General features: G+C 52.7%; 8 protein-coding genes and 1 non-coding gene across 9 annotated transcripts; 3 read left to right on the top strand and 6 right to left on the bottom strand.

The window, feature by feature from the left end:
* Positions 1-190: 190 nt before the first annotated feature.
* On the bottom strand, positions 191-1,388 carry N656DRAFT_712408 (uncharacterized protein; the record flags this gene model as incomplete). The annotated part of the gene is made up of 3 exons (XM_064811806.1): positions 191-627; positions 689-1,175; positions 1,314-1,388. The coding sequence occupies 3 exons, from the start codon at positions 1,386-1,388 to the stop codon at positions 191-193; spliced, it is 999 nt and encodes a 332-aa protein (XP_064668612.1).
* A 1,119-nt stretch (positions 1,389-2,507) lies between these two features.
* On the bottom strand, positions 2,508-3,520 carry N656DRAFT_166732 (uncharacterized protein). The gene has a single exon (XM_064808727.1). It carries the CDS (start codon positions 3,092-3,094, stop codon positions 2,567-2,569), a length of 528 nt encoding a protein of 175 aa, XP_064668613.1. The 5' UTR covers positions 3,095-3,520; the 3' UTR covers positions 2,508-2,566.
* Positions 3,521-5,928: 2,408 nt separating this feature from the next.
* Positions 5,929-6,615, top strand: N656DRAFT_799348 (kinase-like protein; the record flags this gene model as incomplete). Its single annotated transcript, XM_064817858.1, has 1 exon — positions 5,929-6,615. The coding sequence occupies one exon, from the start codon at positions 5,929-5,931 to the stop codon at positions 6,613-6,615; it is 687 nt and encodes a 228-aa protein (XP_064668614.1).
* Positions 6,616-7,510: 895 nt separating this feature from the next.
* N656DRAFT_755905 (uncharacterized protein) lies at positions 7,511-8,885 on the top strand. Its single transcript, XM_064813109.1, has 2 exons — positions 7,511-7,821; positions 7,901-8,885. The coding sequence occupies exons 1-2, from the start codon at positions 7,609-7,611 to the stop codon at positions 8,579-8,581; spliced, it is 894 nt and encodes a 297-aa protein (XP_064668615.1). The 5' UTR covers positions 7,511-7,608; the 3' UTR covers positions 8,582-8,885.
* Positions 8,886-9,108: 223 nt separating this feature from the next.
* On the bottom strand, positions 9,109-9,942 carry N656DRAFT_799350 (uncharacterized protein; the record flags this gene model as incomplete). The annotated part of the gene is made up of 1 exon (XM_064817859.1): positions 9,109-9,942. The coding sequence occupies one exon, from the start codon at positions 9,940-9,942 to the stop codon at positions 9,109-9,111; it is 834 nt and encodes a 277-aa protein (XP_064668616.1).
* Positions 9,943-11,396: 1,454 nt separating this feature from the next.
* On the bottom strand, positions 11,397-13,209 carry N656DRAFT_769572 (uncharacterized protein; the record flags this gene model as incomplete). The annotated part of the gene is made up of 2 exons (XM_064813715.1): positions 11,397-12,220; positions 12,276-13,209. The coding sequence occupies 2 exons, from the start codon at positions 13,207-13,209 to the stop codon at positions 11,397-11,399; spliced, it is 1,758 nt and encodes a 585-aa protein (XP_064668617.1).
* Positions 13,210-15,601: 2,392 nt separating this feature from the next.
* N656DRAFT_166885 (uncharacterized protein) lies at positions 15,602-16,108 on the bottom strand. The gene has a single exon (XM_064808728.1). It carries the CDS (start codon positions 15,937-15,939, stop codon positions 15,652-15,654), a length of 288 nt encoding a protein of 95 aa, XP_064668618.1. The 5' UTR covers positions 15,940-16,108; the 3' UTR covers positions 15,602-15,651.
* Positions 16,109-16,507: 399 nt separating this feature from the next.
* Positions 16,508-16,601, bottom strand: N656DRAFT_t100. Its single transcript has one exon. It is a non-coding gene; the product is annotated as a tRNA-Ile (tRNA).
* A 2,685-nt stretch (positions 16,602-19,286) lies between these two features.
* On the top strand, positions 19,287-23,863 carry N656DRAFT_780840 (uncharacterized protein). Its single transcript, XM_064815456.1, has one exon. The coding sequence runs from the start codon at positions 19,524-19,526 to the stop codon at positions 23,583-23,585; it is 4,062 nt and encodes a 1,353-aa protein (XP_064668619.1). The 5' UTR covers positions 19,287-19,523; the 3' UTR covers positions 23,586-23,863.
* Positions 23,864-24,941: the final 1,078 nt, after the last annotated feature.

Consider the following 24,941-nt stretch of genomic DNA (forward strand, 5'->3'; position numbering starts at 1 on the left):
TTCAGCTCGTTTTCCCGTAAACAACGCAAATCGAGGTACACAACGCTCGGATGATGATGCTGCCGCTACACCCTTCCAGATACTTCCTGCTACAGGGGCCTTTTTTGTTGATATATAACCAAAGTAGGTACTTTACTACTAGAAGAGGAGATCAGTTTATTGAGCAGGGAAGCCGCGGCCACTGGCAGGTCTATCCTATATCCACCTGTAACTTTAGACCCCTTGGTGAGCGACGGCCATTGAAATGACTCAGTTCCATGCCCGGCATCCCCGCTAAGTCCAAGACTTGCATCTTTCCCCCAACAGCGGATTGAAGGCCACATACAGTATACGACCCGTAAGTTTTACGACCACCAGACGCAGTACTAATATTATGAGGATCACGTGTCGGGGGAGAGAGAATACTGCATGCCGCTTTCTTAGTCTTATGTATGCAATAACCCAGCAGTGGGAGTTTTGGCCTGGGATCAAGTCGTTTGGGCCGTATCTCCTTTATAAGAGCACCGAGTCGGATCGCCGAGCACTCGAAATGACATGGATCTGGGCCATCCCGGAAAAACACATAGAGCTCACTAAGTACCGTATAAATCTTGTCGACGGTTTCTTGTCTGCGGCTCTCAATCGTCTCTGGTAGTAATGTTAGCGCTCTTAAAGGATGAGCAGGTTCAGACTTCTAGCGGGTACCTACCAACGATCGCAGGTGGGATTGGGAGATACAATGTCGGGAGCGGTCCCCGGGCTTGCTCAAGGGCTGTCTTCGTTACGGCCGTGAAGATGTCAGTCGCACTGAATATCCACGACACGCAGAGCCATAGAATGAGCTCCCTGTTGATCTTTTTCGGAACTTGGTCTTTCAGTTGTCGTAGCCATATTTCGGCGAAGACCTCGACCGCCTCGTAGCATTCGTAGTAATCAACGAGAACGGCAATCTTGGCCAGCAACTCGAGGCTGACGCTCCTGGGGACTTGTCCGTTGCGGCCGTGAATGATGTGCATCAAGATCAGAAATGCCTGCGGATCCCAGTCCTCGGCGGATATGTACAGGTGATGATCGGCCGTATCGGGTGCTGATTCTTCCCATGGACCGTCTAGAGCTTTCTTGAAGTATGGGGATGCCAGCATCAAATGCCTTGATGAAACTCGAAACTGTATTTCCTCGGGTTCCGAGATGCGACGCTCTTCTGCATGCACCCCAGAACCATCTCCGCGCAAACCGGCTGGCTCGATGATATGGTCCTCTTCACCGGCGACTTCTTCCTGTACCATCTCAACGATATTTTGATAGCATGAGAATGCCGCAGGTTCGATCCAGACCGCAAACGGCGCGCCGGGATTGTGAAGACAGAGAATGACGTCTCCGTTGGGATCGATCTCGCGCGACGTTTCCATCCTGATAGCTCAAGAGGCTTGGTACGGGGTTATCTGGTGCAGTGCGGCAACGAGTCTCGGGGGCTGTGCCCATGAAGTTGTGAACAGTGGTAAACTGGTGAACAGTGGTAAACTGGGAAGTAGGACATCAGATAAATATCTGACTGGACGTTCAAATTCCTACGTCAGAGCCTGCCCATCTAGTAATCTTGCGACCAAGGAAGCCAAGCATCTCTGGATCCAAACGCACTGGTCCTGCGCTTTCGAGCGAAATGAAACAGCGGAGGGGGTTACTGAGGCGAGCCAAACAAAGTCTCTTAATATTGGCAAATTGAACTCAACATGCTTTCGACGTAATGATGCGTCATGAGACAACAAGGGCTAAAGGAAGGTAAGTTTGCTGTTGCAGCAGTAGGAAAGAGCCGCAGGGGAAGCCGGCGGCCCGGCGCCAACAAGGGACATGGGAAACATTGCTGCCCAAGCTGAGCCGTCGTTCCAAAAGCAGACCTGCAGTGCTGTCCGGGCAATACAGTACCTTACTTAGTAAGAATGTACACGAAGCGATCAGTCCAGGTTTCAGACAGCTCCAACCTTAAGCAGTTGCATCATGGCGACTGCTAGACTCTCGAGGTCCGAAACCGAGACTGGTGGTGTTTTCGTGCTTTTCTAGGTTAACCGTGGAAGACTGATAGCCGCAGCTCTGCACATTATGAATACATATTATTGCCTTCTATGCACCGTTGGCTCGACCATCACATAATACATGTCTTGGACGACACGGGAATCTCAGGAGATCAAGGCCAGCAGTGTTAAGCTGCTAATGTTCCTATGCTACTCTTTCGTAAGAGCTAAAGTCAACGCTCAACTCAACTACTCGTACATCTCAGATCCTCAAGCTTCCACTTCCAAAGCAGCAACTCAAATTACCCGTGGGGAAGCCTCCGAACTCCCAGCCTATCTCCTAGGGTTTGCCAGGGATTGCCTCGGCTTTACACTGCCGCCTAAATCCGCCTCGTCATTCCACCTCCGGAGCACCAACCCAGACTACCGCCGGAGAAGCCCAAGAACTGCCAGACCATGACCCCATTGTTCGCCAGGGAGTGTCTCGGCTTACCCTGTTCTCCTAGGGCGGCCTCGTGATCGTCTCTCAGAGGCGACCCCGGCTGCCCCTTCCGCTGGTTCCTTGAATTTTGTTGGTTCTAGGAGAAGTCGATTTTGTGACGCCGCCGTCCTGCGCCTTGCGTGGGCGACCCGCTCTTTTGGGCGCGTCGGGAAGCCGAAGGTTTGATGTGCGGCGGTGATGCAGCTGGATGGCCCCTCGGCGTGCGAGTCCGCTTTGCCGGGGCGATTACCACTGGATGTGACGGCGGCGAGTTGGAATTCCTTACCGCTATCCTCGCACTGCGCCGCGGTGATGGTAGTGATAGCGGTGGTGATGGTGATGCAGCCGCGACCTTCTGCCTGCTGTAGCTCTTTGCTTGAACCGCGACGGCGGCCTGGTGTCTCATCGCCGGGCAGCTGCACTGACTGATCTTCTGGTCCATTTGCAGCATTTGAGCCCGCGTCATCCCAAGGCCGAAAAGGTTTGAAATCCGGGTCAAAAATCGTGCCTTTAATTCACTGGGTAATGGACCCCAGTCCACCGGCGATCTCTCTCTTGGTGGTGTGGAAGAGGGGATTGCGTCAATTGCCTCAAGGGCGTCCACCTCAGAGGGTGTGTATTCCATGTTATCCGTGTTCAAACGTGTAAGTCTTCAGGCTCCGGCGAAGAGCTCTCGTACCGCCATTTCCAACTCGTCATGCAGTCGCCTCTTTCTTTCCACCGCTGTGCTATCTGCAGGTTTATGTTGTCAAAACCCTCTGTCATTGGAGGGATCCGGAAGGATCTCTCCCTGGATTCGACGTTCTCAACCACACTGACGAACCAAGGTCTCGATATAATGAACGATTCTGCCTGAGCGGCCGACGAACCATCATGAAGGTGTGAATGTGGAGGAGGCGGAGCATGCTCGCCATAGGAAAGCTTTTTACGGAGCTCCAGGGCCCGGTTAATCGCTCGACCTTGTTCTAAGGAAGGCGGATCGGCGGTAGACTGCCACTTCCACTTCCAACTCTCAAGGTTGTCATTGGGCCGTCCATTGACGCGACCAGGAATGCCCCAATCGGTGTTCCAGACGCCGAGGCTCTGCCATCGCTTTTTGATGTTGTGTCGCACAATGACGTCTCGTCTCTGATGGCCTCTTGATTCCGTACAAGGGAACGAGTCTTGTACGCTTAAGGATTCCTTGACGTGTGGACTAGCCTTGTCGGACCAAATGAAGTCATTCAGCCTGGCGTGTTCCTCTTCCGCCTCGTATCGATATCGGTAGCTGGGAGAGTATATGTCGGAACTCTGTAATGCGTGCACGGCAAATATCGTTTCACGGTCGTCCAGAGGCTTATTCAGAAGATCTCCAAACTCTTTCAGTATTGCCTCGTGAGGCTTACTGGCAGCTTGGGCTTGGCGGAAGAATAGCTCCTCCTCTTCGGATTCGCTCGAGGATACGTAAGGTGGCGGGCCATCACGCTCGAACCGATGGTTCAAGTCATTTCAAGATGAGTCGGATTTGCGGATAGTTGCCTAAGCTTTGTCATTGCGCGCGCCTCTATTTCGTTTTCGAGCTGTGACAAGGGAAAAAGTGGCATCGTTGTTGCTGCGCGGTCGCGAACAAAAGTCCAGAGAAACGCGATGGTGGGTGGGTGATGGCCACAGCGAAGTTGCTTGTGTTGGAGTCGAAAATACTTGGTAGCAAGAACCTTGCACAGCTCATATCTAAGCAATAATGTAGTTGTCAAAAGAAATTTGCATTTAGCTTTATTAAACCCAACTCCAATAAGGGACATTGATAATCCTTATTGTACTAGTAGCAGGCTACATTCAGACCTACCCTAGATATCTAAGTTAGATAGTTACAAAAAGGGGCCAGTTTATTTTGGATATACTTAGCGCTATTGTATTCACATATTCACAAAAGTAAATACATAATGTGGCTTTTTTCCAAGAGAAAAGCTCGACCAAAACTCATTTTGGCTGTGATTTTGCGAATGTGGATCAACATTGCCGGCAGGAACTTGCAGAATATACGACAGAAACTGGTCGAGTTCCCTGTCCCTTGTTCTTTCCAGTTTCGTTGCTTTCGAGGGGAGCCTCAGAACCATCGAATCGAGACACCCCCTTCAACTCATCAGTTTCTGCCAGCACTTTTCTGGGCCATTGTCTAGCCTCCGATTTTCGTCACCAGCAATTCTAAGCAGTCACCAACCTTTTCTATTCCCTGGTGCCCGAATCGACTTTCAAATTCTAACTTCTCAACCCCGAATCAACTTTCTCGGATTCCTTCCCGACGGGAATCAACTTCCTTAGATTCCTCTCCGTCCCGAATCAACTTGTCAAGTCGCAGCGTTTGCCAAATCCGGAAAGGCAGGTCGCATTTTCAGGTATGTCATGAAGCTTCAGAAATTCAGAATACTACTTCTCTTCATGTTCTCGCGTGCCTACCATCGAAATCATGGCATGAAATCGAGTTGTTGTTTGCTAACCTGCATATACGTAGACACTCTGCCATATAGGATCCAGACTCGGACAAGCTCTGCCCTTGAGGTCTCACACCGGACACCCAATTCTTCGCCTTCCGTTGTATTCGGCTCGAAAACTCGATGGCTTGTAACGAAAGAACCCTATTTCACCTCGTGCCCATGAATAAGGATGCTCTGGAAGCTCTATCGCATCCAGATAACAAACTGTTTATCTCCGCCAGCGCCATCGGCGTAGAGGGACTGGAGATCGGCTTTCATGTTCCGCCATTTTCTCGCGGTCATGTGATTACCAAACTGGGGAGGAACACGGACTTAATACTTTCCAAAAGCTACTCAGGGGTCCATGTTGCATTTGAAATGCAAATGGATCCCTTGGTGGTGATGCTGTCGGTCCGGACAAAGCAGTCCAGGACCGTTACCGTTGAGCCCGAGAAATACGACAATACCGTCAATACCCCGGCGCAACGAATTGCTGGAGATTGTGCTCTGCGCTACGGACAACGCTATATCATTAGCATTACGTCTTACAGGTTTCGTCTGGTCTGGCGTTCAGATCTGGCCCAGCCTCTCGAGGAGCTGGCTGTCAGAGAATATCGAGATTCCATGGAACGGCTCAAAACCGTCAGGTCGCGAGATCAGTCAATAGTATGCGCAAGCTCATCACCGAATTCATGGTACATGACGCGGCTACGATCTGCAAGAGCGCCCGTGGTTATAGAGCTTCCGGGCACCCGCACAAAACCCGGGTAGGGCGCGTACGGTACTGTGTACGCGGCAGTTGACCAGAGAACTTTGAGAAATTTTGCCATCAAAGTGGTTCATCTTAGCGAACAGTCAGAGGCAGAACGAGGTGCTCTCTACAGGGAGATCAAAACCTTGGAGACTCTCGATCATGTGAGGCTGTTTCTTTTGAAAGCATTTCTGCGTCTTCCGAGTTCCGTCTCTAACGTCATGAAAGAAACATATCATCGAATGTCTAGGAACAATGGACTTCGACACGGACAGTCCGCTGATTTTTATGCCGAAGTGCGAGGGAAATTTGGCGACCCTTGTCAAAAGCTTTCGCAATAACTCCACAGATCTTCACCGGGTCTGCAATCAGGTCCTAGAGGAAATGCTGAGGGCACTGGATTACCTCGCCGCCAAGGGGTACATCCATCGGGATGTTAAACCCGTGAACGTCCTTTGGAGATACAACTCTAAGTCCCCTGGACGTCGCTACCACTTCCAACTTGGGGATTTCGGCCTGGCGAACCATTTCCTGATGGCAAGAACCATCGTCGGCACCCGCATGTATATGGCTCCGGAATTCCACAACCCTGACAGGTTGCGTCAGACCCCGAAAGTTGACATATGGTCGCTCTTTGTGACCATGGCCGAGATCTTGCCTCATGACGTTTGCAACTTTCCGCCAAACTCGTGGGCCGATTCCAGTCACAGGGGCATCATACAGGCCGTCCGACAGGCCGCAGAAGCTGATTTATTACGGCAGCTTCGGCCTATGGCAAGGGTGGATCCGAACCTTCGGGCATCGGCTGCGCAAATGCTCCTCGAGATCTATGGGGGCGAAGGTTTGACCACGCCAAGGGACGACATTACCCCTATCCAATGGGACGTCGTGGAGCCGGCAGCCTTCCCTATCGGCGAACAATTCTCAGCCCAGGCGGCCTGACATCCAGTTATCGAGTACCCTCAGCAGAATCGCAAATAGCGGTCACTCCCCGTGCCGTCCACAGATGATGGCCCCGAGCCGGCCGAGTGCGGGCGATGCAGGTCATTTAGGCGGGCGCTGAAACGGATCCAGCAGCAAGGGGTGAACACATTCTGGGGAAAGCACCACTGGGAATGAAGCCGGAACACGATGAGAAGACTCTACTAGCTCGCAATACCTCGGCTCCGGCTACGGCGGCGAATATACGGGCAGTTTTAGCGTCTCGTCTCCCCGGGGAGTTCACAGGAAGACAGAGACAACAACGAAATGTTTCCAAAACTTAATTACACGCTGTGAGTGTGAGCCAAGTTTCGGACGGTCAAGTACTGTACATACATACATCCCCCCCTGGTTTTTTCGATAGTGCCAAACTTTGAAGCCAGGCATCAAGCCCAAGATTCAGATCTCAGCATTAGAACAGCGCCTTGTTGAAGTTCTTGTCCACAAATAGCAATTGAAGAGAACAATGCTTCAGGGTGTTACAAGAAACCCTATTTTTTTGCGTTGAGTCCAGGTTTATAACTGCCGTGCTAAGAGGAATCTTTCTGAATTTGGGACCAGGGTCCCTGTTATGAGAGGATCAAGAGTTCCACGTTAACGGAAGTACCAACATTGAAAGTGTGCAGTCCAAGGATTCTCTCGGCTCAATCCTTCATTCCTCCAGGCTCCAAGGTAGTCTGCGGCGTCGGGTCCCAAACAATACGGGGCCGGTGAGGCCGATGATACTGGTGAGTGGTGACATAGACCCGCGGGCCGCGGCGCAGCGAACACGACATGGACGCGTCTAGAAGACTTTAATTTCGTGGTCGGGGTATGTATATAAGTCTCGTTGAAACGGTTATCTGGGATTTTGAACATTGCAATCACTCCACCCTCAAACACTTGTCACATTTACTAGTAATCTTAAAGAAGTCCCTCGACTGTCCCTCGACTCCCAATTCCTCATCTTAAGTCATGGGGTTCTTTGGTACAGCAGCGCTGCTCCTGCTGGGCACTGCCGCTCACTCTGGTCTTGCCCAGAGCAGCGCGACGACGGACCCCTCCGCTGCATCCAGTCTTTCAGTCGCGGAGCTGTGGAAGCTGCAGACGACCCTCTGGGACAACTTCTTGTACCCTGCCAATGCTAAGCAAATGCAGTCTATCAACTCGACGCTCTTTGCGCCAAATGTATGCAACTTGAAGACGAAGTCTGCATTCAAAATACTCTGTCTGCCACATGAATCACCATTATTAACAAGGGTCACAGATCCAAGGTCGTGTCGACATCACTCGCACATTTGACGGCGCTGAGCTCAACACGGAATACATTTTTGGCCTCTTCTCAGACCCATCCCAACTCTCGCTGATCGGTGTGCCCGTTTCATACAAGATCGTCAAGTTCGCTGCAACCGACAACATCGCGGCGGCAAGTACCATCTTCACCTTCAACGCCACCATGTTCGGCAAGCTGCTTCCTCTGAACATCGACACCTTCATCACCTTCGACAAAGACACGAAGCAGGTCACACAGTACGACGCGACCTTCAAGTGGATGGACTTCCTCTTTGCCGAGCTATACGGCGAGATCGGCAAGCTCATCCAGGCCAACTCGACCGACCAGGTGACTGCTTACCTGACGGATATGATGGCCAAGACCCTCTGCTCGACGCACAGCAGCCACTGCACGGGCACAATGCAGCAGTATGCAGACTCGGCCAGCTGCTACAACTTCCTCACCACTCAGATCCGGTTTGGCCAGACCTTTGAGATGGGCCGGAACACGTTGTTTTGCCGCATGATGCATGCTGAAATGTTGCAGTACCGGCCTGAAGTGCATTGCCCTCACATCGGCCCTTCGGGAGGGGGCATGTGCGTCGATGATCAGACATATTCCGAGAAGGTGCTCCAGGACTACTTCACGAATGCTCCATTCACCCCGCGCATCTAAGGCAGAATCATTGGGTTGGGGGGTTGGAAGCATAGGTGGATTGGGTTCACCTTGGATTCGGGTTACGGTGCTGATCTTGGGTTACTGGACTGCTCCATGTCGTCGCTCCAGGGGAAGCGTTTGCTTTTGTCTAATCCGTGTAATGCTTGGTTATGAGGCCAGTTAGCGCAGTGTTCAATACTACTGGTACATTCCCTTGCGGTTAGTAATTCCGTGAAGGAAGTCTTGGGTTCGAACTATAGGTAGAAGGTAAGGTAGTATGTATGTACATATTTGAATTTTCAGTATCGAGTGGTTTATGTCGCTGGAAGCCCTTAATAGCTGGCTAGCCTGCTATGGGTAATAGTTCAAAAAACAGAGTGGTTTTCGCATTCGGATTTAATGATGCCTTGTGTGTATTAGAAAAAAGGAGCTGTCTACTTACCTGATTGAAATCTTGTTTCTCCCCGGTGCCCCTTCTTCCGCTGAGGTAATGGGACCATCAAAAGCAAAGGTGGAAATCAAGTGAGAGATGAATGCTCGTCGCGTCAATCCTCATCTACAATCCGTATTGAGGCTGGAGTTCCAGAATCTGCCCGCGAGTCCAATGACTGTTGCAAGCAGTTAACAGAGCACTCAGAGTCTGAGTTTACAATGTAGTCCAGGGAGTCGGTGACGGCCTTGCCAATGACACTGGAAGTGTCACTTCCAGAGTCACTGTCCAGGCGCAAAGGCTGCAGCTGCTGGTCCAAGCCAAACTCAAAGTCTGGATGGCACTTCTTCAAGTGCTTATGGAGCAGCTTCGCCCTTGGGTACCATAGCCCACAGCCGGGAACAGGGCACTGGCGGTCGTACTTGGCTGCGAGAGCGCCCCCAGGATGCCAGGCTCGCAGATCGCTCACTGAGTGATGCCCAATGCCTCGCCGACAGGGTTTGCAAGATTCAGTGAACTGAATGATCAGGCGAGCCTGATCCACGTTTCTGAGCTTGCTGTCAAGCGCGGGCGGGTGCGGAGCATCTTTAAACGGCTTCTTAGCACGCCTGCTCGTGGGACGAGTCAGTATTCTCACCACCTTGCCCGTGAGCATGTGCTGAGCACACTCCTTGAGGCCGATGGAAGAGGCCTTCGAGACCCCTTCTCCCTGATGCACCTCGCGATAATGGTTCCTCAGAGAGGTTTGACCATTCCGGTTTTGAGGGTAGACCTTTTGGCAGAGATGGCACTCTAGGAGAGTGCTGAAACGCGGGTCAGTCTGGAACATCTCCCACTGCTCGAGGTGAACCCCAAGGAGATGTTGCAGTAATCCCGCGTCTGAAGTGAAGATTGGGTGTTTACAGCTTGGAATGGGGCAGAAGCCAGACTGGGAGCGGTCTCGCACCATTGTTGTCAGTTTCAACTTTTAAGCGCACACCCGCTTGCAGTCGCTCTTTACTTACCTTTAAAGAGTGTTCGTCTCCTTTCCCTCCGTACCTATCTTTTATTGAGGCAGATTGATCTCGTGTTCGTTGAAGTGTTGGAGGTCTGAGGAATGAAGCAACTGATGCGAGTGTGGGATGATGGAATGACAGATTGCGATGTGATAGATTAGCAAAGACAGGACATCACCAGAGTTTTTATATTCAAGTCGCCATATGACATGGCAACAACAGGCATGACTTGGTGTCTGGTACAATACAATACCCATGTTGGTTTCGAATAATTTGTGACAATGAGATCCTGCATTTCAGGTGCTTTATAGTAGAGACGAATGAAGCAAGAGACAAAACACTACATACTTTACCTATGCTCGAGGCTAAGCGGGGCTGGGAAAAGGTAAAAGATTTTGAGTACCAAAACAGTTCACTCATTCAGGATTCAGGCCACAACATTGACGCACTTGATGTGCCATTGCTAGGTACGGTCCCTCCTGTGTAGTTTCCTTTGTTCCACTTGCTCGAGTCCCGGCAAAGAGCTGAAACCACAACACTCCCTTCCATTGGCACTCAATTCAACGCTGTGGGCTAACAGACAGCGTCCAAGCATAGCATTCCATCTATGCTAATCGCCATGTCGGTAAGCTAGCAGGTAGGAAACCCCCTGTTTTAGCTGTGGATGTTCAGCACTGATGGCGGCATAGACGGCCAGGTATGGATACCTGTTCAGTTTCGTGTCCTCGCCACGAAGCCCTGGTAGCCGAGGCCGAAGCATCCCTAGAATCACGCAACAAATTATTCCTTTACAATGCCCCAACCTTAACCAAAGCTAGGTATATTAATGTAGCGGAGTGTCTGTGAGCCAGCCAGAGATGTGAGGCATCGTCAACGCCTAAGGCTCAGTTCCCCTGCCCATACAAGTATGCTATCTTAGCTCAGTGCGCTTCTTATCTCACTCCGCCCGCTAAGTACCATGAAACCTCAACGTTGATCTCATTCCCGCCCTTATGACTCGCCTACCCGCCAACCCTCTACCACGTCTCTTCGCCAGCCGACATCGCATAATTCCCTTGGTGGAGCCGCATTCTCGCATTGAACATGACAGCCTCCGCGAGCGAACCGGAGTGGCGTCAAAGAAACAAGGGGAAAGAAGAGCCCCTATTCAACCGGCGGGTCTGGTCTGACAGCATCTGACATGCCTATTTGCCAAGAAAAACTTCGCCAAAATCGAGTAACCGTTCCTTGACGCCAAGTAGGATGATGATCTCCCATCGGAAGAATGTAGAAAAAAAGAGAAAGGCAAGATATGCACAAAGGAAATAAAGCATATGAGATGCCAACGTATCAACAGTCTCTACAAATCCAAGCAAGTTTAAGGAGAGCGAGAGACTTGACCAATGTAAATTGGAAGGATGGAGTTGACTTATAACCCGATAGTCAACAGCTCTAACCTCGCCGCCACACTCTCCAAATTTGCATTGATCCGCTGGAACCTCGCCATTGCCAAGCATGCCGCAGCCTCCTCTTCTGTGGCATCCACGAGTTCGTACCGTGCAAACGCCTTCTCGGGTTCAATCCCGCCGAAGATGTCAATTTGCGACAGCGCCTCAATGTCGAGCTCCACTGCGGGCTTGATCGCTTCTGGCGTGGAAGGAGAATCATGGTAGAGTGCAAAATCCGGGTCATTTTCGAATTGCTCGTCGATGGGTGCCGGGGTTGTGGCAGCAGCAGCCGCCTCATCATGAGGAGGCGCGGGAGCAGGATGCTCAATCATAGGCAGCTCCGCCTTGTCTTCATCTGAGGAATCGAACGATTCGCTAGCGAATGAGTCCGGTTTGCCCGACAGCGTGGCAGCGTCAAGGATCGGCTCGGGAGTTTCCAGGACGGCGTAGACTTGAGGCTGGAACGAAAAGCCATCGACCGGGTTGATGGCCATCATTGGAGCCGTCTGTTCGGGGATCATAGCAAGTCCGATCTGTGGGTGCTGGGTCACTTGCTGCGCTGCGTAGGGGTTGACATCCTTGGGCATTTGGCGCTGGTCCTGTGACTGAGGCTGTGCTTGCGGTATCATCTGCGGATTGGAGCTGAGGCGATCGAGGAAGTCGGAAAAGGAAGGGGACGAGAGGAGCATGCGAGTGAGATCGCTCAGACGTTTGTTCTCTTCGATTAAAGCTCGGTTCTGAGCACGCAGATCGCCATTCTCATTGACCTTGTTGGCAATCTCGGTCTCGAGTTGAGAGATGTATTCTGCAGAACAGTTAGTTTGAGGGAGCCAGAGTGGGGGAACAAGCTCGATCCTTACCCTTTCTCCTGGACCGGAACGCACGAGCAGAAACTTTGTTGCGAAGTTGGCGTCGTTCCTTGCTACTGAGCTTCTTGCCTTCCTCGCTAGCCAAGAGCCGTTCATCCTCATCCATCTCATCCTCATCCTTCCTAGGTCGAGGTAAATTTATGACGGGTGGATTCTGAGAAGATTCGGCTGTGGATGGCTTGGCTCGCATCGAATTGAGGAGCTGCGTGATTTTCTGTTCCACGATGGGGTCTGTTGCCTGAGGGGACTTAGATTTAGAAGCCTGCTTGGAGTGCTGTTGAGTTTGTCGTTGCCTCTGCAATAGTTGCTGCTGCTGCTGCTGTTGTTGTTGCTGCGCCCTGGCCAGCGCTGCCTGTTGGTGCATACCTGGCCACATGCGCCCCACGTTGCTTTGGGTCGACAAGGGCGACGGCGACGACAGTGTGCTTGGCTCTTGGCCACCGATGGAGCTGGGGTTGACCGTTGACTCGAACAGCATGCTGGGATTGCTAGAGGGCGAATCAAACTCCAAGTCCATGTCCGGCGAGGCGCTGAAATCGTTGAAGTCAAACACGTCGTCCGAGTTCGCCATTCCGAGGTAGTCGAAGCCGCCGAGCCCACCAAAGCCGTGAATGTGCGAGTTGTTTTGATTCGCGGCCAACGTTGTAGCCAAAGCTCCTGGCACGATGCCTGTCTGCTGCTTGTAGAGATCGTACTGGTGGCTGGGCCCAGTGAGAGGCTGACTGGTAGACAGCAGCGATGTCTGGGCGGTCTCGGTCTTGATGGACCTAGTGGTGAATGTCGTCTTGTTCGAGGATACGGGCGACAGCGAGGGTGACTGGTATGGGACGCTATCGAACTCCGAAAGGTCAAGGAAAGAGTCGGCCAGATGATCGATAAGGCCAAGCTGCGTGGCAGCCGGGCTCGTGGACAATGATCCGGACATTGCCTGCTCCCCCCGAGTCGGAGGCCTAAGTGAGCTCCTGGCGGTTGAGGCGGCGAAAGGCTAGTCGCAATCAGCTTGATCAGACCTGATCAACTCGGTCAATTCCCCGGACTCGGACGGTCGCAAGGCAATGATTTGTTTGTCGTTGCACGGGGCGATTGACCTGAATGACGGTGGTGGAGTTTGTTGTTGGCGGGCGAAATGTGGGAGCAAGTTGGAAAGAAAGGCGCTGACAGCAGGCGCTGGGGGATTTTCTCTGTCTGGGTGCCTGGCTTTGGGTGCAGTCTGCTTGGCACTATCGGGGGGCTCAAGTGGGGCTATCCTGGATAAGCGAATGCGGGCTGACAGGGATCAGTCGCTTTAGAAAGGGGGGACGCGTAATCCAATGCGAGGGTCAATGTTCACCCCAATCCCGCAACTCTCCTGCCTCGAGACCGGACGAATTAGCTTCGGTCTTGGGAGAAATAGCCTGTTAACAGCGACAGAGCGCAATCGCAACCGATTTTCGACAGCCCGCTCGGACACGCTGTCCCGGACATTCACCCAGTACTTTATGGCAACTGTGAGATGGCTGCGCTGCATGCATCCTTACTGCTCACTGAGTACGGAGGTACAGTACAGTACATACAGTATGTAAATTACGACTAACCCCAAACGCCGTGCTGGGACTGTTAGGTAATTACGGTACAATACATCTCTGCCGCTGCGGCCTCGGGATGACGACGCAGCTTCCCTTTCGGGGAAAAGGATCATGTTCAGGTCGCAGTATCCGTAAGATGGAAGTTGATACACTGGGGTATATTGGCGACTAGGTACGAAACGAGGAAGAGATACGAATGCTATATGACGAGGACAAAAGCTACAGGTTCTCAAAAGGCGGAGAGCAGAAACACGACGAGGGATTGCACAACTGGGCAACCGCAGCGAACCACAAGCAATCGACATGATCAACAGGCATGCTGTTACAGTACACTACACAATACCGACGAGAAGAGACGGGGAACGATGGAATCAGACAGGAAGCCAGAGAAAGGAGAAAGCCCGGAAGCGACGGGAAGGCGCAGCCAACGCTGGCAAATTGGAGAAATTGTTAAGTTAGCTCGCATTTGCACTGCCTCAACCGCTCATCAATCTCTCTCCATCATTCAACCAGTCAAGGAAAACCCCCACTGCTGAATCGTTGGAGCAGACATCCAGAAATTTGAAACACCCTGCGGGACTCACTTCCGTCGAGGGAATCCAGGCCGAATAAAATTCAGCGGTTTGGAGGCTCCTCTACTGGACTCGACCTTCACATCTTCTTTGATCGGTCTCCATGCATCTGTAACGTGCGCTCTGTGAATATCAGCGACCACCAGAAGCGTGGAGATTCATGCGATCGGCCTCTGTTTCGGCCCCCGAACCTAATGTAGCTAGAACACCTGGGGTCCAAGCAGAAACAAAAAGACAACGAGGATAATGCACTGCCTCAGCTGCTCCAATCGGGGGAAATCTAGCTGACAAGCGCTCCAGCGGGAGATGGGTACAGCGCGGTCAATCCCTCGTCGATCGTCAAACATGGACGACACGTTCGACAACGAGGTAGGTTTGATGAAGGACGAATGGACACTTGGGCCTAACCATCCGCATCGGGCGGCTTTCCAGTTAGGTACCTGGGCCGTTTGAAGACCGGTGAGTCGGCGTTTGTAGCTGCCGACCAACCCTTAAACATCACTTGAACTCCGTGATTCGGTCCCCTTTGTCAGCGCCACCAGCCACAACGGGGCTTATATTCATGTGTGGCTTCCGAGTTGTCCAAAGACCAGCCCACTTCCCGAACATCCTCGGCCGTTGTGGGTGTGCCGAAGATCGACTCGGCAGTGAGCGCCAAGCTCATTCATAGCTGCGCGGCAAAAATAGAAGCTCGCCTTGGGGCTTGTGGGTAGTGCAAGCATGTGGCTGTTTCATCATGACGTTGGCTATCCCGTGATCGGGCGATTCGCTGTGTTCGTCGAGTACCGGTATCGAGAGTAGTGGCCCCTATGGGGCTGGCGGCCTCTCATGCAAAGGGCGCTAGACGAGACGAATTACCTAAGTCTCTTGTGTAACGTTCGGTATGTCCTCAATGCTTCTTTCCACGGCTCTCTAACGGATAGTACGTGTAGGTGTAAGTTACTAACTTGATTCCAAGAGCTCAAGCTTCTCCGCTCATCAACACCCTTTTTTTTTTTTTTTTTTTTTTTTTTTTTTTTTTTTTTTTTTTTTTTTTTCAGATTTTCTGGTGATTATCATCGCAACTACGAATTAACATGGACTCGGAGTTGCATACCGTCACGACTCACTAGTGACTACTGGGCATTCTGAGACTCGACAATAGGCCAATTATCTGCTCAATCCATCGTCGGATAGAGCCAGACTATGGATATCCACAATGCCTTGCCTGTTTAGCCTTACTTAACAGCTTCAACTCGAATTCATTGCAAGTACACGACTAGAGCTTGAGCCTTGCGGTTCTTCTGATATCCTGTAGTGTTGACCTATACCACGGCACATCTGCGTCAGGCTCATCCTTAATTCCCGAAGTGCGCGGGTAAAGATTGACTCGCTACCTGAGTGCGAGAAATATTTGATAGCTCCTTGGGAAGTCTGAACAGGCTGGGATCGTGACGTATCTATCAACCGGGGCAATGCGGGACGGAGAAACACTTGAAATGCGGCCATTGTACGGAGTAAAGCTTGCATTGCTTTCATAACTCACTATGGCTACACAACATGAATTGCTAGATGATTATACGATTCACTGGCAGTGGTTACCGCCTTGAGACGAATAGGTTTGAAAAGATTCAGGTATGAATATACTTGATATCGCTAGGACGAAGTAAACCCTGCTAACGAAAGGCATAGCTAACTTCGAAGCCAGGCTGACCTGAAGAGCCAAGCTAGGAATGTCCACCAGGGAGTTGTGGGGTCTGTTTTGGGATGTTTTGAGACCTCAAACAGACTCAAACTCATCAGGCAAGTGACAAAAGCGGGGTGGACCACTATGCGTGTAGGTAGTTATCAGATGTCGTAGACTATCTGCCCCAGCAAATGTTTACCCGTTGGCTGGATCTTGGTCGATCTCAGGGCCACTTGATCGGGTACAGTACACATACAAGCTGTTTTACCTGGTTTCCTCTCTCACCGAGGCGGCAAAATGGAACTATGAGCATCAAAAACAACAAACAGCGTTCTTTAAGCGTACACGCGTTTGAAATACTGCTTTCCATACCTCAAAGACCATGCAACTTTCCGACTGACCAACTGGCAAAAAAATGGATAGTCCTGGTGGGGATTGAACCCACGACCGTCGCATACCCATGACCCAAGCAAGGGGTATAAGAGCGAAATCTTAACCGCTAGACCACAGGACTATTTCCACTGATTGGTGGTGCTACGCAAAATTCCCGCTCTAAGAAGAACTTTGTTTGATACCGACCCCTGATTCTGATACCTAACGACAACCTACCAAATGGTGAACCTCACGCTGCGACAGGCTGTGCCAGTGTGATTGAACGTCCCATTCGATCGACTTTCCCCATGCAACTTTGAGTTGCTTGTTCTTGCTCCCGGTCGGAAATTAAGTATGATTTAGGCACGCAGTAAATTCCTTCTTCATGGAAGACTTTCGATCGTCTGTTGACTGTTCCCGACCAGACTCTGAGGGAATCGACACGGGTAGGTTAGTTACATGGAGTAGTTGGTGTAGTTTTACTCCTATTTGAAGTCAGGTCGACGCACCCTACCCAAATTGAGTTGCAACTACTATTGCTGGAAAGTCTGAACTCTCAGCCGCGGCTTGTATACTAGCGACCATGTAATTGTACCGCTATCTACGGAGTACATGTACAGTCTAATGAGTCATGTTAACAAGGCAATCGCAGGCCAAAGTTCGAAACTATCACTTACTGTGTACAACTACAGTTTTGTGAATCCTTCCCCCCTATATTCCACCGCATCTCGGCCATTCTCTCTGCAAAGGCTTGAAAGAAAACTTGAAAAATGCAGGAACTTGGGAATAAGCATCCAAGTCCACTCAGAAGGCATCACAGCCTGTTCTCAAACTGATGTTCGGGTATCACTGACCACCGGTGATCAACCGTTATAGAAGAATATGGCCATCAGCGGGCCGCTCCAGGCACAGACCGAATCATCGACCGCTGCCTGGCATGGTCAGTGTCACCTGTGCTTGGCCCTGCCTCGAGGGTTATCCGTACGACTGCGATGGCGAACTTGGTCCGGGGCCGGCGACTCGGGAAGAATACAGAGCGGCGTTCGATACCAGCAATCCTCTGTGTTATCATATTAGTACTTGGCTGAAATGACGGGTTTGGGGACTGGCAAGTAGGTCAGGGGTAGTGAGTAGGCTCACAATTGGGATTGAGGTAAGGTTAGCACACACTAGATAGAGCTCGGATGTAGCAGGTTAGTTTGCCCCACGAGGTCGTCGTATATCCGTGACTCAACGTGAGTCTTCCTCTTGTATAATTCTGACTTACTTCCCGCTGGACTGGCAGCAGCAGAGGATCTGTGCTAACGGGCCTCGAATCCCGACAGGGGATCTACCAACGATGATGAGAGTGCACGGCTACCTTGGGAGTCTGGGACGTGTCCTCGGCCATATATGGGATCCTGCAGAACAATTCCGGTGGCGATGTCCTTTGGTCGATGCCGCCCAGGAGCATTTATGGAAAGCCCTCGACGGCCTTGTTCTCACTGTTAGCTCCTGGAAGGATCGGAGAAGGGCGGTGAAACGGCCAAAGCGCCGATCAGTTGTGGCTCGACATTAGGGTATGGTATCATCGATGGTTAAACCCAGGCGACAAGGAAGTATTGAGCTCCGTCCTTTCTCTCGGTTAGGTCCAATACTACAAGTTGCCGCTACCCTCAACATTTATATGTAGGACGGGCGTATGGCTTCGTGCTTCAAGTCTGAGGCGCTCCATGTCATTCTGTGATTCTGTCTTAGAGCCTGATAGTCATTTCGAAGTTGGCGACTTTGAACAATCAAGGGATTATGTCCGAGAACAGCAATGAAGGCTGTGATTCTACCTCGGGGACGGCGAGGACGATGAGGATGACCTCAGGAGAACACGGTTACCCCGCGCTCCCATCAAGCATGAACTCGCATCAACCACTCTGGCATCATAAACCTCTAAGAAGGGCCAAGCTCTGCGGTGCCAGTGAGAGCGATTTCCTCTGTGTCTTCGAGGTTCACATCGGCTATCTCCCTGTCGGACCGCTCAACTCTCGGCGTAGCCCGTATTTGCGCGCCAGGGGACCAGCACTAACGCCCCCGTACTACGTCCTTCGGTTGTAGGTGACAAGCACCTGCAGGCTGCCATTGTAGCTCTCAATGTTCAGTCTCGACAGCGAGATGATAGATCATGCTATTGCCGTTCATGCCGGATAGAAATCCACGGAAGCTGCGAGCCTAAGGCAGGATAAGCAAGACGATGCTGAGGATTGCCGAGAAGATGGGGTCCCACCGTTCAAATGAGTCTTGACATCAGTTTATCTCACTTTGAAGTTAGTATACCCTGCAAGCATGGAGACTTGGGCAAGGCCTGGGTATTGGCGTTTTTTATTTGTGTCTTTGCTTTGCATGCCACCTAGAATGGATTTTATCGTTCCCATTGCTAGGATGACGTTGAACCAAAACTTCTTGGGCAACTGCGGAACACTGCAGCATGCGGGTCGACCCGTCACCCGCTGGAATGCCAGCCCTGAAGCGACAACCAACCATTACCTGCTCTTTCAAAGAAATTCACACATTCACACTTCACACAAAATTGGCGATCGATGTCCAATGCCGCACAAAAACTCATTTTGACTGAAAGCAAAGCGGCAACAATGACTACGCATTTTCCAGGACGTCAATCATGACCATCTGCCGCAGTGTCGCCAAGATGGGGGGCGGGGCTGATTGCCCGGCAACCGTTTGTTTACCCAGCGGGGGATTGGCTCCATTGACCTGTCACAGCCCATCACGGCCCGTCACCGCCCTTCCGCGGGGGCCTGTCCAGCGTGTTAGACCAGTCGGGTGCTCCCACTGCAAAAACAATCCGCAGCTCCTCGTCGTTTCGGACCACTGCCAGCGCATCGCTGCCCGGGACACCAGTGGAGAGACCATTCTCATTGGATTTCATTGTCTGAGCTCCCAGGCCGCGCATGTCATTTCTGTAAACATAAATCCACCAGCCTGCCGCTGCAGAAGTTGAAAAATGCCACGGAAGGTCCAAGAACTCGACCTGGATTTCCAGATTTATGTAGACCCTTCCTGTCTGAGCGAGCCGATGGAGGACGACATTCCGGTAACGCAGCAGCCGCCCTTGAGCGACGAGGCGCACAATCCCACAGTCACAGAGGACACAGAAGAAGACGCGATTGCGGCGAATGAGACAACCGCAGAGTGTCAACCGGCCGGCGACAGTGGCGATGTTCCCAATGAAGACCTGCAGGAACATACGGCCGCTGACGAGGATGGCACACAAGCGGATGAACCTGCGGTCACTGAGCAGGCCGAGACCACAGTTACACCTGACCAGCCGGTGACTGGGGAAATCCAGGAATATGCGCCAGCAGATGATGTCGTCGCCGAGGTTCAGCCAGTTGTCCAGCTAGCACTCGACCCAGAAGATGGGACCGCGATTCAAGAGGTTCCGGAGGACACAGCTGCACACGACGGGCATTCAGATTCCGAGAAGCGCACAGACCTTGAAGGAGAAGCGACAACCGACGAGTCTCCCATCGTCGAGAACACCCCAACGGACACTGCGGCTGAGGAACCTGAACATGTCGAGGAGGCCGTCACCAACGCTTCCCTTCCTGGGTCCGACAGCCAGGAGCTATCCACTGGCGGCAGCGAGCCAGTTGGCCAAGCGGAAAACGAGGGGACTCAAGTGGGACAACACAAAGATGTTGGCGACGCCGAGGAGACGACTGAGGATGCAAATACTCCGAGACCAGCATACGACATGGACATGGATGCCGAGCAGACATACAGCGCGCCTCAGCCATCAACTTTCACGGACCGCAAGACTTCGTTTCGGACGGAGGCCTTGATCCAGGCTGCTGCACGTGCCGTTGTGGCCAAGATTGAGAAGCGTCACAGCGGAGGGTCGACCGAGCACGATGACGATGAATTCGAACACTCCTTTCTTAGCACTGGCTCGCACGGGACCCACGGCCTTGGAGATGCCGATCAGGCTTTTGATAGGCCGCGCGGCTCAAGCCGTCGGGAATCATCCGAGTCACAAGTCCGACACAACCTTCCGTCTCGGTCCACCTCTGGCGATGAGGGTGGTGACAGCAGCTCCCACAATGAGCCCGACGACGACGTGTTTAGTGACCGCAGCGCTCGAAGTTCGCTCTGCTCACTTGAGGCCAACGACTTTGACGTGAAGACACCCCAAGCGAAGCAGCACCTGTCACGCCGGGAATCGTTCGCATCCAGCAGAAACTCGCCGAGAGCAGTGTCAGGACTCTCAGTCATCTCTGGCCTCTCCCAATATGACAAAGAGCATTTCGTCCCCACCAGCCGCGAAAACCGGATGCCTTTCCGCACGCCCTCAGAAATTCGTGCCATGCAGATGGGTTCCCCCACGCCGTCAGTCTTCAACGGCAGCTCACCTCGATCTAGCCGGCGTCACGCGGGGAGCCCCAACGGTATTCTCCCGCCAATCTCGAGGATTGGGAGCCCGACGGTTTCTACCCAGTACTCGCCCAAAGGCCGGTCGACCCCGCCGCGGCTCAAGGTTCGCAAAGAAGCCCCTCTTGTTCTTCTCCACGTCACTCTGCTACCCCTGCGATGGGTATGGGGCGATGTGCTGAATGGTTTAGACGCTATCAATGGCAAGGTCCTCGGAGATATGGAACAGCCATTTGAGGCGTCTGACCAGCTCAAGACACTCCGCGATTCCTGGCGAGAGCTACAAGACCGTGTTGGGGATACTGTCCTCGAGCGCGGCATCCTGCTCCCCCATCCGCAGAATGACTATGAGGTTCTCGAGGAGAGACTGCTTGAAGCGCTTGAGCTTCCCCTACGGCGACGCGCAAGGATCCTTGAGTGCGGACATTACCTTGGTCCAGCCAATGAGATGGTCGACGATGAGGAGGAGAGTGACGACGAGGTGTCCCAGTCTGGGCGGACCAAGGAGGAGAAGAGGCACTGGTGTAATACCTGCAGAAACGAGATCAAATACGATGATCTGGGTCCAGGCAAGGTCTTCCGTGTCAAGGTCTACGCCAGCAACGGGCTTATGAAGGCTGGCGCGTGGGAGGCCTGCTGGAAGGAGATGGAACGGGTTGACGTGGAAGTTGAGCCTATTGTCAACCCATCGCTGCAGAATGAACTCGAAAAGCTCAGTGTCCTGCAGCTTGAGTTGGCGGAGCACCATCAGAGGCAGGAGCCTGACCTGGAACGAAGCCCCGAGCCAGAAGCAGAACCCAAGCAAGAGCCATCACCCGACCTGGCACAGCATACCGATACCCAGCAACCTTCCCACTTCACTTCCCCCGAGCCTGAGCCTCCACAACCCGACGCCCACAGCCAAGGACAGCACCTCATGCCTTGCCCTCCGCCTTCAGCGATGCAACTCGCCATGCCAGCCTCCCCTGCCCAACCTACCCTGACCCCCACCATTCACCTCAGCCCTCCGACGTTCGCCCATCCCTACCACGACATGTCTGAAGACCGCCGTCGACGCGAGGAGGAACGCATGCGCGAGATCTACGGCGATACGATGCCACAACCACCCCCTCAATTCCAGCCGTCCGACGCTCACTATCCACCGCCCCAGTCTCATTCCCATGCCCTGACGCCGTCCATCGGCCTCCTCACCGATCACTCCTCCTCCTCTCCCGCAAGCACCCTCCGCCAAAGACACCCGGATTCCTACGTGGCCCCTCCAATGCAGCGCTCCCCTTCGGAGGAGGCGTATGAGCGCCGTGAGCGGAGGCAGCAGCAGCAGCATTACCAGGAGGAGAAGCGGGAGGAGCAAAGGATGAACGGGAGTGCAGGGGAGCCAGGGTTTGTGGAACTCCTTATGGAGGCGTTCAAAGTCCTTTTGAGGGACCCCAAGAACGTAGCCATTATTGTGCTGTGCGTGTTCTTGATGGTCTTGATGAATCGGCTTGGGCAGGGGTATTCCTTTGGGAACGGCAATACCGGTGCGGGAGGTGGAAATGGGCTCGGGGTGTACAGAGGGCATGAAGTTCCTGTCAGGATGGAGGTCGGTGGAGAGAAGGTTGATGGGAAGGTGGAGGTGCTGGTTGAGGGGATGGCGGAGACATCGCGTGCTGTTGAAGGGGTGCGGATGGATGACGGTTTGGTGGTGGAGAAAACACCGGCCTTGAAAGGCGAGGAGGGTGAGATGGTGTCGATGCTGCTGCCGGAAGAGCCGGCGCCGGCTATGCAAGTTGAGGAGGTGGCGATCATGTCACACCCTGCGCTGGAGGCTGAAGCGCCGGTTGAGCAGGAAGCCCTCGGTTTTACGCCGGTTGAGGATGTGTTCGGTTTTGCGACTCCAAATGCGGATTTGGAAGTGTCTCCGTCCGGTGCTTTGGAGGAGCCGGATGCTAACAGTTTGCTGGAAGCTGAAGCATTGGCGGTCAACGAGAGTGTTCCTGCCGATGTGGCGGCTCAAGAGGTGGAAGACCAGCAGTTGCTTGGCTCGCTGGAAGATCCTGCTCTGATGGCCGCGGCTGAGCTCACAGAAGCCAGCACGGAGGAAGTTTCCGCTCCCGAATCTGACAAGATGGCAGACATATCCATGTCTTGCGGCGCCGAGGCCACACCGGAGGATACCGATATCCCGTCCGTCGTGGACCAGCCAGAACCCACCGTCCCTCTTGCCACAGAGCCCGAAGTCAGCGTTGCCGACGAGGGCGAGGGATCCATTCCTGCAACACCAAAGATGGAGATGCTCGGCGATGGTAATGGTTTGCCCAACCCCGAGCAGGGAGAGCCGTCCCCCATTCCCACACCCAACGCCGAAGCAGGCAGCGGGTGCGATGTCGACGCGGACTACGACTACGACTATGATAGCGACCATGACACAGACGAACCTTTTACAACAACCCCCTCCCCCGTGCCGTCATCATCCGAGGTCTTTGTCCCCGGCCCGTTTGTAACGGAGCGCAAGACGGTGCGGGTGTTTGAGACGGTCACCGAGACGGTTCGCGTGAGCGTGGTTACCCAGACCGAGACGGTCAGCACCGTCGTCACGGCTGTCCCGCAGACGGTTGAGGAGACGGTCTACGAGACGGAGACGGTTCGCATCACGGTCTCGGTGCCCGTCAATGAGGGCGGTAAGGGGGAGAAGCGGAGACGAGGGAGTTCGGGATGTCGGGCTTAGATTGATTGATTTGAGCACAAGGAAAGAGCTTGGCCCGATCGATGCATATGTGTGTATGAGAGAATGAGGGTATGTGTGACGCGGTGGTTCAGACTGTTGAGTAGTGGGTGAACTTGGAATGATGGGTTTATGTAGTGGGATGTGACATGCTTGTATGTGGGGCATGTGGTTTCCTTGTGTTGTTTTCCTAGTTCATGATTCTTTGGCCCAGATAGCGGATACTACCTAGATGTGCAGCGTTAAGATGTGTTATGATGACGGAACATGAAGAACATGGAGATATTATTTGTATCATTGGCTCCTTCTTTTTTGGTCAAGAGTGAGCGTGCATATGCAACCTATGTCGTGCATGACCGTGAACAGCGGGCTACTGGTGTCATCCACTCGAAGCAAGAGGTTTCAATGCCATGTGGAACTTCCAGGATCAAACCCGAGGTCGTCGTAGAATAATTGCTTGCAGTGTCTCGCTCCGCTGGGGATATCCGCATGTTCCACACCGGCGTAGTGTAGCAGCCGTCGAAGCCTTGTCCGTTGTGGAGCGTCGCATTTGGGGTACAGACACAGAGTCCACCGAGTGGTCGTCTGAACTCTGAAGCCAGAAAGTGTGCAAGTGGTGACACAGAACCATTTCAGTTTGGCAAGTGTTTATCGAGAACCTAGGGGCCGGCGCAACGCATGGGATTGAATGACGGACATGGTTAGAAAAGGGTCAATTCAAGAGGAGAGTGAGGTACTGGTGACATGGTGATATTGTAGACCATCAATTGTGTGACATGCTTAGAAATGGCAAAGCTGACGCAGGCAAGCATGTTGGAAGGCCAAGTACCTCAGCAACAGCAACTGCGACTGACCTGTGGAGATGGATGTCGATGTCTGTCTCTGCAAGTGGGGGGTGAGTGAGATGATGTGTGGCGGTCTGTGCGTTTCTCCCGTTATCTTTCCATGTCGTCTGTTGACTGCTCTGGTCCAGCAAACGGGCATTGGATTGGCAAACAGAGAAGTAAACAATTCGTCAGTAGTGCGTTCTTGACTTTAGATTGTCTCTCAAACGAATTGCTACCGTTTACTGTGTCATGTTCCCGCCGATTCGGATCTTGCACTTCGAAATCTTTTTGACGAGAAACGGAATTTTTTGACAGAAAAAGGAGCCCGAATTGGAAAAGCCACGCGGGAACGGGAACCCCTGCGCTTGGCCAGCCCCTCTCCCCAACTTTTTCTTCGCCAACCATCCGATGCTTCTACCCCAGGGTCCCAGATTCCCAGGGGCAAGTCTTCTCTCGTTCGCTGAAAATCTCAGGCACCGTCCTGCGAGCTGTGGGTAATTGCAGTCCCTTTGTCGAGCCTTGATTGCTCACC

The sequence above is a fragment of the Canariomyces notabilis genome (genome assembly GCF_033297395.1).
Source record: "Canariomyces notabilis strain CBS 508.74 unplaced genomic scaffold N656scaffold_16, whole genome shotgun sequence".
Classification (NCBI taxonomy): Eukaryota; Fungi; Ascomycota; class Sordariomycetes; order Sordariales; family Chaetomiaceae; genus Canariomyces; species Canariomyces notabilis.

What these genes read in the sequence shown, in the direction of transcription:
- N656DRAFT_166885 (XM_064808728.1), bottom strand. Translation starts at nt 15,939, where the DNA reads ATGAAAGCAATGCAAGCTTTACTCCGTACAATGGCCGCATTTCAAGTG.
- N656DRAFT_755905 (XM_064813109.1), top strand. Translation starts at nt 7,609, where the DNA reads ATGGGGTTCTTTGGTACAGCAGCGCTGCTCCTGCTGGGCACTGCCGCT. An exon ending in CGACGCTCTTTGCGCCAAAT is followed by an intron (nt 7,822 to 7,900) that starts GTATGCAACTTG and finishes CAAGGGTCACAG; the next exon opens with ATCCAAGGTCGTGTCGACAT.
- N656DRAFT_780840 (XM_064815456.1), top strand. Translation starts at nt 19,524, where the DNA reads ATGGAGGACGACATTCCGGTAACGCAGCAGCCGCCCTTGAGCGACGAG.
- N656DRAFT_166732 (XM_064808727.1), bottom strand. Translation starts at nt 3,094, where the DNA reads ATGGAATACACACCCTCTGAGGTGGACGCCCTTGAGGCAATTGACGCA.